The sequence below is a fragment of the Danio rerio genome, chromosome 13 (assembly GCF_052040795.2).
Source record: "Danio rerio strain M-AB ecotype USA chromosome 13, GRCz13ab, whole genome shotgun sequence".
NCBI lineage: Eukaryota > Metazoa > Chordata > Actinopteri > Cypriniformes > Danionidae > Danio > Danio rerio.
Genome location: NC_141033.1, coordinates 2,147,501 through 2,160,000, shown reverse-complemented (window position 1 = coordinate 2,160,000; position 12,500 = coordinate 2,147,501). Strand labels below are relative to the sequence as shown.

General features: G+C 38.9%; 2 protein-coding genes across 5 annotated transcripts in view; both read left to right on the top strand.

The window, feature by feature from the left end:
* Positions 1–12,150, top strand: part of LOC108192008 (uncharacterized) — a 24,924-nt gene extending 12,774 nt beyond the window's left edge. For 3 of the 4 annotated variants that reach the window (NM_001442351.1, NM_001442353.1, XM_087277334.1), the window contains 4 exon segments: positions 4,681–4,950; positions 6,447–6,533; positions 8,607–8,788; positions 11,900–12,150. In NM_001442351.1, the coding sequence (NP_001429280.1) occupies positions 4,681–4,950; positions 6,447–6,533; positions 8,607–8,762 (513 nt within the window). In that variant the 3' untranslated portion in view covers positions 8,763–8,788; positions 11,900–12,150. 4 annotated transcript variants of the gene reach the window in all.
* Positions 1–12,500, top strand: part of lrrc1 (leucine rich repeat containing 1) — a 593,918-nt gene that overhangs the window by 76,270 nt on the left and 505,148 nt on the right. The gene's annotated exons all lie outside the window — the stretch shown is intronic.

The window sequence follows — 12,500 nt, the reverse complement described above, 5'->3', positions numbered from 1 at the left end:
TATTTATTTATCTATTTATTTATTAATTTGTTTATTTATTCATTTATTTTTGCATACAGCAGCTATCAATTAATCTCACCACACTTAATGGTCAGCAAAATCATGTTTATCATAGCTTGACTTGATGCTCTGAATATCAATGTATCAACGTAATATAATATGCACATATAGAAATATAAATATGTAGTTGTCCAGCTGAATGAGCCTATGGGTAGAGTTCTGGCTGTTTCTGTGATGGCCATTGGAGGGCATCATCACACAGATGCTGATGAAGAGTTTATGTGTGATCTTATAAACCTTAAAGCAACACAAAAACAAATAAATACATAAAAAAACTCCAAGGGAGAAAAACACATTTGAAAGTAAGTAGAAAAGTAAGTCCCTTAATATTTTATGATCAACTTTATACATTGAGGATCAACTGTTTTAGTGTAGGCTTATGTCAGTGCAAAGCATGCTTCAGTGAATCCAATGTATGCATTTATTTAAATAGCAGCTAATTTATTAATAAAATGTATTTCAGTTTTAGTAACACTTTAATTTGATGGTTCATTTGACTATTAGTAGACTGTCTGCTTAATATCTACTGATACTGCTCCTTCAACAGACATTTACCTGACTATAAGACACTTTGCAAGTACATGTCAACTTACACTAACCCCAACCCCAACCTAACATTCTACTTATAATCTAATGAGAGTTACTTGTCATGTAGATGTAATGTAACTTAAATTCAACAAACGGACCATCAAAATAAAGTGTGAGCATTAATTAAACATTAAAATAATGTGACCAGAATTTCCTATAAATTTGCTCATTTCAATCTGGTTTTTCTAAAGATTTGGCCTTCTGAGTGAAATGTACTGTAGGTCAGGTGGACCGCAGAGGAGGCACTGAATGCACAAGCTTTTTCCTTCATCATCAGAAGCTCCATAAGAAAGAGTTTCTAATCACGAGATGAGAAAACGTCAACTATTTATATAAGCAACTGACCTGTGATCCTCAATGTGAAGTATGCTATTTCCACTCTATGCATGTAGCCATACAGAAACGCAGACAAAACGAGTGTTTAAACAGGTTTTCTACTCATTTGTCGATAACAAAAGGAAGAATGTGGCATCCTGGTAGATCAAGGTTTTACTGGTTAGCTACTGCAGAAGCACTGAGTGGGAAAAAAACACTGAAATATAATCCCATCCATTTTTCCCCATCACAAAGTCCAAAACAGCAATAATTTAGAAGCATAATACTGACCATTAATACTGTAGGCAGATCTTAAAAGGGAAGTATGACATTTACAGATCATAACCACACTGAAAAAAAGTGTTGCATGCAGAACTGTTGCAAACAATTTAATTGTGTTGACATTAAACAAAAAAAATTAATTGAATAGTGTTCCACTTAATTTGTTTGTTTTAATTCAACACAATTAAATTGTTTACAACCACTTAACGTAAAAAATTGATATCCAAGGAATCATCTTTAAATCATTTTTTTCAGTGGAAATTTAGGAGAAAACAACTGTTTTCAAACTATTTTCATTCATTCATTCATTCATTCATTCATTCATTCATTCATTCATTCATTCATTTTCTTTTCGGCTCAGTCCCTTTATTAATCTGGGGTCGCCACAGCGGAATGAACTGCCAACTTATCCAGCACATGTTTTATGCAGCGAATGCATTTCCAACTGCAACCCATCTCTGGGAAACATCCATACGCACTTATTCACACTCATACACTGCGGACAATTTAGCCTACACAATTCACCTGTACCGCATGTCTTTGGGGGAAACCCGAGCACCCGGAGGAAACCCACGCGAACGCAGGGAGAACATGCAAACTCCACACAGAAACGCCAACTAACCCAGCCAAGGCTCGAACCAGCGACCTTCCTGCTGTGAGGCGACAGCACTACCTACTGCGCCACCGCGTCGCCACTATTGTCATTATTTATCTATATTTATTTATGTGTGTACTGTATATAAACTGCAGAGAAAATCACGGCGATCAGTCTATGTGAGAAAAAAAACATTCACCAGTCTGAAACCGGCAGATCTACAGATCTTGTAAAATAGCTGTTTGTATCTACATATAGCCTAAACGATGCATAGTTTGACCTACTCTCACTTTATTAGGTACACCTTACTAGTACCAGGTTGGACCCCCTTTTGCCTTCAGAACTGCTTTAATCCTTCATGGCATTGATTCAACAAAGTACCAGAAATATTTTGCTCCATATTGACATGATAGCATCACAGATTTGTCAGCTGCACATCCATGATGCCAATCTCCTGTTCCACCACATCCTAAAGATGCTCTATTGGATTGAATCTGGTGACTGTGGAGGCCATTTGAGTACAGTGAACTCATTGTCATGTTTAAATTAAGCCCTGCTCGTTACCTTCCTTAGGCCCTGTCCACATGAACGCAGGTATTTTTTTCTACATGGTTTGGTCATGTGTCCACATGAAAATGCAGTATCAGCAGGGTCGGATTAACCAATGGGAATTAGGGGCACAGGCGAAAGATTTTGTGTGATCATGTAGACGCTACAACGTGAGTTTTTGCCTCATGATGCCATTTGCTCATTTGGGGCCCCTGCGAGGGGGTGGGGGGTGGGGTTAATGCAGATTTTGGCTAGTGCAAATGGCACACCTAATTGGAATAAGCGAGCTGAGTGATTCACGCCCATCATTGTTTGATTGACAGTGACAACATGACTAAAGAGCTCAAAAGACAGCAGCGTGAGTGGCGTAGCTCGTAAAGTGCATGGCAACATGTTTTGACGCAATCGATCATGAACCCGATTCAAATCCAGCGTCTGATGAACACGTCCCCCCCCTCCAACTACATATCAGATTTTGCCTACTCTTCATCACGAGGAAGACAAGTAGGAATAATTAATAAGTTTGTGTATTATAGAAGACTCAGACTCATAGAACTGGATTGGAGAGGTGTTATATCCAAATCATACAGTATGCATAAGTTTATAGAAGTTATACATTAAAAATACCCTTAAATAATAAAAAAAAAAAAAATTAGCAATGCTTCAGCGAACTTGAACAAGTATAATCAAACAGAAAATGCACATATTCTACAAGATTTGGGACTGCTTCCTTCAATTTTTTAAATAAGAGTGGACTGACCGTTTAGTAATCCCAAACAATGTGACTGTTAATATACACTGTGTTTGTAATGACTAACTTTAATATACTTTTCACTTTCACTGGAATGTATATGTTGAAATGTCAATGTTTTAATGGTATTTTATATATATATATATATATATATATATATATATATATATATATATATATATATATATTTTAACAAAATTGCCCTTTTTATTTTTATTTTTTTATTATTTTATCTTATTTTAGTTAATCTTTATTTTCTTTTTATTTGTTTATGTATTACTTTCCTCGCATGAGAATGCATTTTTTTATTCTATTCTCTTTTTTTTTTACATTTTTTTTTTGAACGTCGGGATGGGGCGGGAGTTCTTTGATTGGTATTTGGTTACTAATACAGTATGAATGCATCACATTTTTCTGAAACAATAAAATTTTTTAAAAATAAATAAATAAATAAATAAAATCCATTAATTTTCCCTAGTTGTATTAGTATTTTTTTTAAGTATGCTGTAAAAATAAGGTAAATCTTTTATTTTAAAAATGTGGGCACATCAATATAGATTAATTTTATTTAAAACACGTTATATTAAACTTATTTTTTAATTCAACTATAAGGGTGCAGCCAGGCTTACAAGACTTACTCTAAATTCTTAATCCGGGCCTGAGTGTCAGGTGTCTGAAACTGAGACTTTCGAAAGATTTTGTGTGATCATGTACATTTACATTTACATTTAGTCATTTAGCAGACGCTTTTATCCAAAGCGACTTACAAATGAGGACAAGGAAGCAATTTACACAACTAAGAGCAACAATGAATAAGTACTAAAGGCAAGTTTCAGGTCTGTAAAGTCTAAGAAGGGAAGTGTTAGTAGTTTTTTTTTTTTTTTTTTGTACAGTTAGTGTGATATTCAAAGAGGCAATTGCAGATTAGGAAGTGAAGTGGAGACTAAATAGTTGAGTTTTTAGTCGTTTCTTGAAAATAGCGAGTGACTCTGCTGTTCTGATGCAGTTAGGGATTTAATTCCACCAACTGGGCAGATTGAGCGTGAGCGTTCGCGAAAGTGATTTCTTCCCTCTTTGGGATGGAACCACGAGGCGACGTTCATTCACAGAACGCAAGTTTCTGGAGGGCACATAGACCTGCAGAAGTGAGTGCAGATAAGAAGGTGCTAGGCCAGAAGTCACTTTGTAGGCAAACATCAGAGTTTTGAATTTGATGCGAGCAGCAACTGGCAGCCAGTGCAAACGGACTAGCAGCGGAGTGACAGACGCTACAATGTGAGTTTTTGCCTCATGATGCCAGCATGCACATTTTTTCCTTCAACAATGAATAAAAAGTACATTATTTTGCGCCGTTTGCACCATGGGATGGTATTCAGCCTCTGACTTTTAGGCAATGTCCTCCCACAAATACTTACTTCCACATTTGTTGTAAACCCAGCATAAAAGGCTTTTATCATCACCTGCTACTTCAGCGTGGCCTTTACATGTTTCACAGTGCGTTTTCGTAGCTTATCCAGTCTTTTCTAATGTGTGCCTCCAGGTCAATGGGCTGGACATGCAGGACGTCAGTCACCAAGATGCTGTCTGTGTCCTCAGAAATGCCGGAAGCTGCATTAAGATGAAGGTGTTGAGGGAACGATGCATGCCTGCGGAGCCACAAACACACGAGAGGTCTGACGCTTTAGAGACGGACCCCGAAATCAGCCAAGAGTGGGACATTACCATCAGCAATAGCAGATCTGCAGGCCCACAGCCCTCCGCTGATTCCTGCACACTGACTGAAGCCACGGTCTGCAATGGAAACGCAAATGTAGGCTGCAGAACAAGAGAGCAGAGCTTGATGTGTTATTTCACAGAGGAATAAATGCCATGAAGTGGATCAGTCTGAATCAGTTAGGCCGACTGCAGTAAACGAGATCTAGAAATGCTTTACATTAAGGTTTTTATCAATGTTCGATTGAAACAAAGAGCAAACAATCTCCTTTAGAGGGTGGGGCTATCAGTCATTTAGGGCGGGGCTTTCAGTCCTTCAGAGCAGGTAGATAACGCTGTAGCCTCGAGAGCTCCACGTGGGAGGGACTTGCACCAAATAGGTTGGGTTTAGGGTTGTGGGAGGTGTCGACGTTATTAAAACAATGTTACTGCAGGGCTATCAGTTCTTTAGGGAGGAGCTATTAGTTATTTAGGGTGGGGCTATCAGTCCTTTAGGGAGGAGCTATTAGTTATTTAGGGTGGGACAATCAGTCCATTAGGAAGGAGCTATTAATCATTTAGGGTGGGGCTATCAGTCCTTTAGGGAGGAGCTATTAGTTATTTAGGGTGGGGCTATCAGTCCTTTAGGGAGGAGCTATCAGTGCTTTAGGGTGGGGCTATCAGTCCTTTAGGGAGGAGCTATCAGTGCTTTAGGGTGTGGCTATCAGTCCTTTAAAGAGCAGGTATCAGATATTTAGGACAGGGCTTCCAGTCATTTAGGGAGGAGCTATTAGTCATTTAGGGTGGGGCTATCAGTCCATTAGGAAGGAGCTATTAGTGATTTAGGGTGGGGCTATTAGTCATTGAGAGTGGGGCTATCAGTCCTTCAGGAAGGAGCTAGTCTTTATTTAGGGTGGAGCTATCAGTCTTTTAGGGTGGGGCTATCAGTCATTTAGGGCAGGGCAATCTGTCCTTTGCGGTGAGGCTATTAGTCATTAAGGGAGGGGCTATTAGTCCTATAGGCCGGGGCTATTAGTCAATTAGAGAGGAGCTAACAGTCATTTAGGGCAGAGCTATCTGTCCTTTAGGGCGGAGATATTAGTCAATTAGGGAGGGGCTATCAGTCTATTAGTGAGGAGCTATCAGTTATTTAGGGCAGGGCTATCTGTCCTTTGGGGCGGGGCTATTAGTTAATTAGGGATGGGCTATCAGTTCTTTAGGGAGGAGCTATTAGTAATTTAGGGTGGGGCTATCAGTCGTTTAGGGCAGGGCTATCTGTTCTTTAGGACAGGACTATTAGGGCTTGTCTTGTTTCTGTCCTGCTTTTGTCTAATGGTCAATCTTCCTCTGTTTTGTTAGCAACACCCGTCTTCTAATGATCCAATCAGTTACCAAAGGATAAAATCATGCCCTGCCCTACATTTTCTAATACCAGGACCATTTAAATTGAATTACTTCATGATGAGAAAAATAGGAAAATCTTATCTTTCATTTCATGTCGATTTTTACTAATGGAGATTTGTGAAGTGTAACACATTTTTATTGCTATTTTGTACTATTTTGAACTGTAATGCTTTTAAGATTTCTTTTTGATACTTGTCTTTTTTTTATCAGAATGATTCAGTACAGGAGCTACGGCCGGCGAAAGATGCAGAGACCTTCAAAAACAATGCCCTGCAGGTTGTGAAGCACACCATGACGGTATGTGTGGTCAAACGGAGGCGTGTACCCCAGTAAAATCTCCAGAATGCGTTTTACCGACGTTCTGTCCTTCGTTCTCTTACAATTCACACCACCTCTACAAAACATTCTTAATAACAACATTCCTGTCCCGTTGCTCTTTTAATAATTTGGTGAAGACACATTCTGTACTCTTCAAGACCACTGAAAGTATTTTGTGGTCATTCACAACAAAAGAAAACCTGAGAGAAGCAGCTTTAACTAGAAGTGAATTAAAGTTGATTTTGAGGTCCAAAGAAATGTGTTATAGGTAAACTGGAGAAACTAAATTGGCCATAGTGTGTGTGTGTTTCCCATCACTGGGGGTTGCAGATGGAAGGGCATCCCTTCCAGCAACAATCCAGTACTAGGAAACACCTAAACACACTCATTCATACACACACTCATACACTACGGCCAATTTAGTGAATCAGTTCCCCTATGGTGCATGTGTTTGGACTGTGTGGGAAACCGGAGCACCCGGAGGAAACCAACGCCAACACGGGGAGAACATGCAAACTCCACACAGAAATGCCAACTGATACAGCCAGGACTCGAACCAGCGACCTACTTGCTGTGAGGCCACAGTGCTAATCACTGAGCCACCGTGCCGCCCTAATACAGCATATTGCAATTCACAATTCACTGGTGAATTTCATTTCTTTGAAATTCTTTGTCACTTTAACTAGCAAATCCAATCTCTTCTAGAGCTGCACGATTCTGGCTAAAATGAGAATCGCGATTTTTTTTTTTGCTTAAATTAAAGATCAGGATTTTCTCACGATTCTGTAGATGTAAAATAAAGCTATGGTAAAAACAAACATACATCGATAATAATATTATGTGTAGGTCTACTGGCTTCTATAAATAATTCTATTCTACTTATAATAATTCTGATGTTGAATTATTATGTTTGAGATATATGCTTGCAATCTGTCATATTAGACACATTTATTCACTGGTAAAATCAGACATTTGCCATTATCAGATTATATTCAACAATATATAGGCTGGAGTAGTTATACTGACATTGTAAACATTTATTTTCATGCACAGCTGCGAGTTCGCTATGACAGAAAAAACATATCAAATGCTTGTCGTAATCATAACTCTAGAATGTGATATGATCATTTAAATGAAGTGCACACTTTCTGTTTCATTTTGACTGCTAAGTGCTTGTTCATATTTCGCGTGCGGCTCCCAAACGATCTCTCTGTGCCACAAACTGAATATTATTTACAACTGTATTACCTGTTACTCGCAACATATGCAGATTCTGTTCACTAAAGTAGACGTGGGTCTTCATGACTTCATGAGTAGTCATGAGTGATTTCCCGATCACGAAAACATCATTATATTAAAACAAAAATGACATTTTTAGGTGAATTATACCTTATAAATACAGATTGTCACTCATTCAACATCATTTGGAGGTGTCAATGTCACTGAGCAACGTTTGTGAAACAATGAAAAGACTCGTGCAGCCGCCTTTTCTTCTCTCCTAAACTTGAAAATATGATTGGCAGAATCGTAGAAATGCTGGATTAAGATTGGCTAGGGCAGGGGTGTCAAACTCAATTCCTGGAGGGCCGAATCCCTGCACAGTTTAGTTCCAACCCTGCTCCAACACACTTACCTGTAGGTTTCAAACAAGCCTGAAGGACTCAATTAGTTTGATCAGGTGTGTTTAACTAGAACTGAGTTTGACACCTGTGGTCTAGGGGGTCGAATCGAGATCGCGATCTTTTAACGATTATTTGTGCAGCTCTAATCTCTACACAGAGTATTCTTCAGCACATAGAGCCTACAATCATTTTCCCCCTTCCCAAAATTTGTGTCAAAACCAAAATCATAATCAAACAAAACAACAACATAGAAATCAAACTCTTAAGTTAAAGTACCTCCAGCCTCCTGGTTGAGATCTTCTGAACTATAAAGTGTGGATGTCTCTGCTGCAGAGAACTGCGTAGACTCAAATGTGTGTAATGTCAAACACCAGCTCCTGCCAGTCGAGTGAAAAGAGTGACGTCTTATTTCTTCCCTTCATTTGGTCAGATACCTCGGATTATCCTGACTCACCCGTCTACCTCAGATGACGATGTGGAGCCGTTGACCCAGGACCCCGATGAGGGAGATTTCGACTCAGACTTCAGTGACTCAGACGGTCACATCTACCCAGACTGCCTGAACAATGCTTTCTATCCTCTCTGAAAGCGGGGGAAACACACGGGCTACAGGTTTCACTGCCATTCCCATACTTTTTATTTAATGCACTGAACTAATTTAAATTACCCATTACTCCTTCTTTTGGTTCCACTTAATATCAAGTAGCCTTGATTATGTAATTACTCTTATGGATTTACGAGAAATGGCTCATATGAGTATTTAAGATGCTAGTTTTGGGAACACAAATAATAACTTGACTTCTAGTTGATCATTTGGTATCAGAAGTAGCTTATATGAAAGGCAAAGGCCTCTGGATTACGTTTATTTGACAATAAACTATGATCATGTCTTGATCTTTAATGATTTAATTAGGACAGAAAGGTCTGACTTTGCTTAGACTAAAGTCTTGTCACAGTATAGAATATAAAGTCACAGTGCAGAGGAGACCAAATGAATATTGTGTCTGACTCCATCAAGGCTGATTTATACTTCTGCGTCAAACACCGGCGTATGCTACGGCGCTGACGCATAGCCCTTCGCCGTGGCCGTTGTCGTCACTGACGTGCACCCTTTTAAAAAATGTAACTACACGTCGCAACGACGCAGAGCGTAAGCTCTGTGATTGGTCGGCTTGGTAGCGCTGACGAGTCTGGGCGGGACCGAGAGCCGCGCGAATGGCGCGAGCCTGATGGAGCGATTGTTTACAAGTGTGGAGTACCGTGAAGGAGCTCCGAATGGAAAGTTTTGTTTTGTGTTTACCTCATAGTTAAAGTTGTTGCACGTCCGCCGGTTCCTGCCTCAAAATGAGCGAGTTTGAGCCACTTGTACAACCAAGAAGTGTTCAGGAAAAGCAACACAGCAGCGAAGAAACTCGACACAGAGGAGCATTTACACCTCACTGCCAACTAGCGTTTCGGAAGTGTTAACAGACCAACAGAGACAGCGCGCAGAAGTATAAATGCACAGCTACGCGCGTTGGTTGCGCCGGTCACCTGACTCAGAAATATAAATCAGGCTTTAGGTACAACTACCATTACTTGCCTAAAAATGCGGGTAGAGTAAAGGTATCTGTTGTAAATATTACTAAAAGTATGAGCTTAAAGTAGACCCAAAAGTACTCAAACGTAGTGAGTAGTGAGTATTACACTGTGAAAAGCTGATGCATTTACATGTAATTTGTGCATGTGTGTGTAAACGTAACATTCTGTAGTGCATCGAGTTATTGTCCAGCAGGCACACAACGTCATAAGACGTTAATATTAGGTTAGATTTAGATTCAAAATTCAATGTCTAGCCAGCATCTAAGGACAACATTATTTTGAAGTCCAATAACAAGTCAGATGACGTTGATATTGGGTTGATTTTTAGGTTGTGTTGGAGAGTGACCAAAATTAAACGTTGAGCCAACATCTTATTCCAACGTCAAATATTGACATTTATTCTTTAGGTATGGCAACCAAAATCCAACGTCTGATAGACGTCATAGGGGTAACGTCCACACAACGTTAGGCTGTAACATCATTTAACATTGATATTTTGGTTAGATGTTGGACATTGACGTCAGCCTGATGTTGTGTTCTGACGTCAGCTCAATTTTCATTTCGAAACAAAATGCAACGCCCTCACAAAGTTGAGGTACAACGTCAATCTGACGTCATGTTGACATCTTGTGCCTGTTGGGTGTTTAAGGCTATTTCGATCATCACACAGTAAACATCCATCATCTTCTCATCAGTGACAACCATCTAAACAGTCTCGAGGTTAGTGTGTGTAAAGATTTTGAACATCTTCTTGGACATTTAATGCTTCCAAACAGTTTGCTGCAGTTATAAATCGCCCATGTCTTGAGGGAGTTCATTATGATGAGATTTACCTTCTATGTGTGACTTGATTGGACAGAACTGATTTTTCTAATCCCCTTAGACAAGAAAAAAGTAAAGTACAGATACCACACTGATAATGTACTCAAGTTAAAGTACACATTCATAAAATTACTTAGTAAAGTACCATTTATGAGAAAAACTACTCAATTACCGTAGTTTGAGTATTTGTAATTAGTTACTTCACATCTCTGCAATGACTCAAATCCCTTATTAATAAAGTCATCTGAATCGGAAAAAAAAGTGTTTCTGCAGGACTCCCAGAGTTTATCAAGATTGATTTCAATGCCTCAACCTTCAATAATGTTCATGTCTGGTGACTGGGCTGGCCAATCCTTGAGCAGCTTGACCTTCTTGGCTTTCAGGAGCTTTGATGTGGAGGCTGAAGTATGAGAAGGAGCGCTATCCTGCTGGAGAATTGTCCCTCTCCTGTGGTTTGTAATGTAATGGGCAGCACAAATGTCTTGATACCTCAGGCTGTTGATGTTGATCATCCACTCTGCAGATCTCTCGCACGCCCCCATACTGAATGTCACCCCAAACCATGATTTTACCTTCACCAAACTTGACTGATTTTTGTGAGAATCTTGGCTCCATGCTGGTTCCAGTACATCTTTTGCAGAATTTGTGATGGTTGGGATGCAGATCAACAGATCGACCGCTTTTCCAAATGATCAACTAGAAGTCAAGTTATTATTTGTCGCTCTTACAAATGGGATCAACTTCTAGACTTTTGTCAGGTAGTCTCAAAAGTGTAGCCCTGGACACATTTTCCAGTGAGCCTGGGTTGGAATATTCCCAGATTATTCTGGATCACAGAGTGACATTTAGGATAATGGGTTTGTTTTTTTGTAAGGTTATGTTCAGAAAACATTATTAAAGACCAGAAAACTCTGAATGCTCGATTAAAGCTAGCAGTTGCTCATTCGTTGTTCGTTGAGACAATCCTGGCAGGATCTTAATCAAAGTTCTGGGAAAGTTCCCCGTTATCTGTCACAACAACAGCAAGTACAGGATGTGAAAAGATGCTAAACAGAGCTCAGATTTGCTTTGTAATTGATCAGGAAATGAACCGGGGTGTGATTCATTATATTTACAAAACAGCACGGCGCACAATACAGCCACCATCACCTGAGGGCAAATTGAAAAACCGAGATGAGACGAGAAATTAATTTATCTGTAGATTTCTATCAGGCAGCTGCCAGACTCACTTGTGCTGATGATGTTTGTGCATTAGCAAGATTTGTTTTTCAGGACGTACACCTGAAGGCCTGTAACGCCTTTCTCTCTTTGTGAATTCAGCAGAGCCGGCGGCCTTTGGTGAAGTGGTCCGAAAATCACTGGAGCCGAAAAGGATGGATGTAATGACACAGGCAAACTTCCCATGATGCTTACATAAAAGAAGAGATATAGACGTTATCTGAAAGTAAATAGAAACTATTTTTCTAAGAATCTTGCACATGCTTATTTAATAGACTCTACTTTGCTTTGTGTATGCTGTGTTACTTGCATTTTTAAGTTGCCAAAAGACTGAAATAAAGTGTAAAACTCTTGCTCGTGCTGGTCAGGTGTGTAATAGCGTGAATGATATCTCTGAAGCGCAGTGTGCTGTGAAGATCTGTGAATATTTTCCATACCAGCAGCACTGTTCACATCTGATCTTCAGACTATATATATATATATATATATATATATATATATATATATATATATATATATATATATATATATATATATATATATGTGTGTATATATATGTATGTATATATATTTATATATATGTATGTATATATATTTATATATACATATATATATATATATATATATATATATATATATATATATATATATGTGTGTGTGTGTATATATATGTATGTATATATATTTATATATATGTATGTAT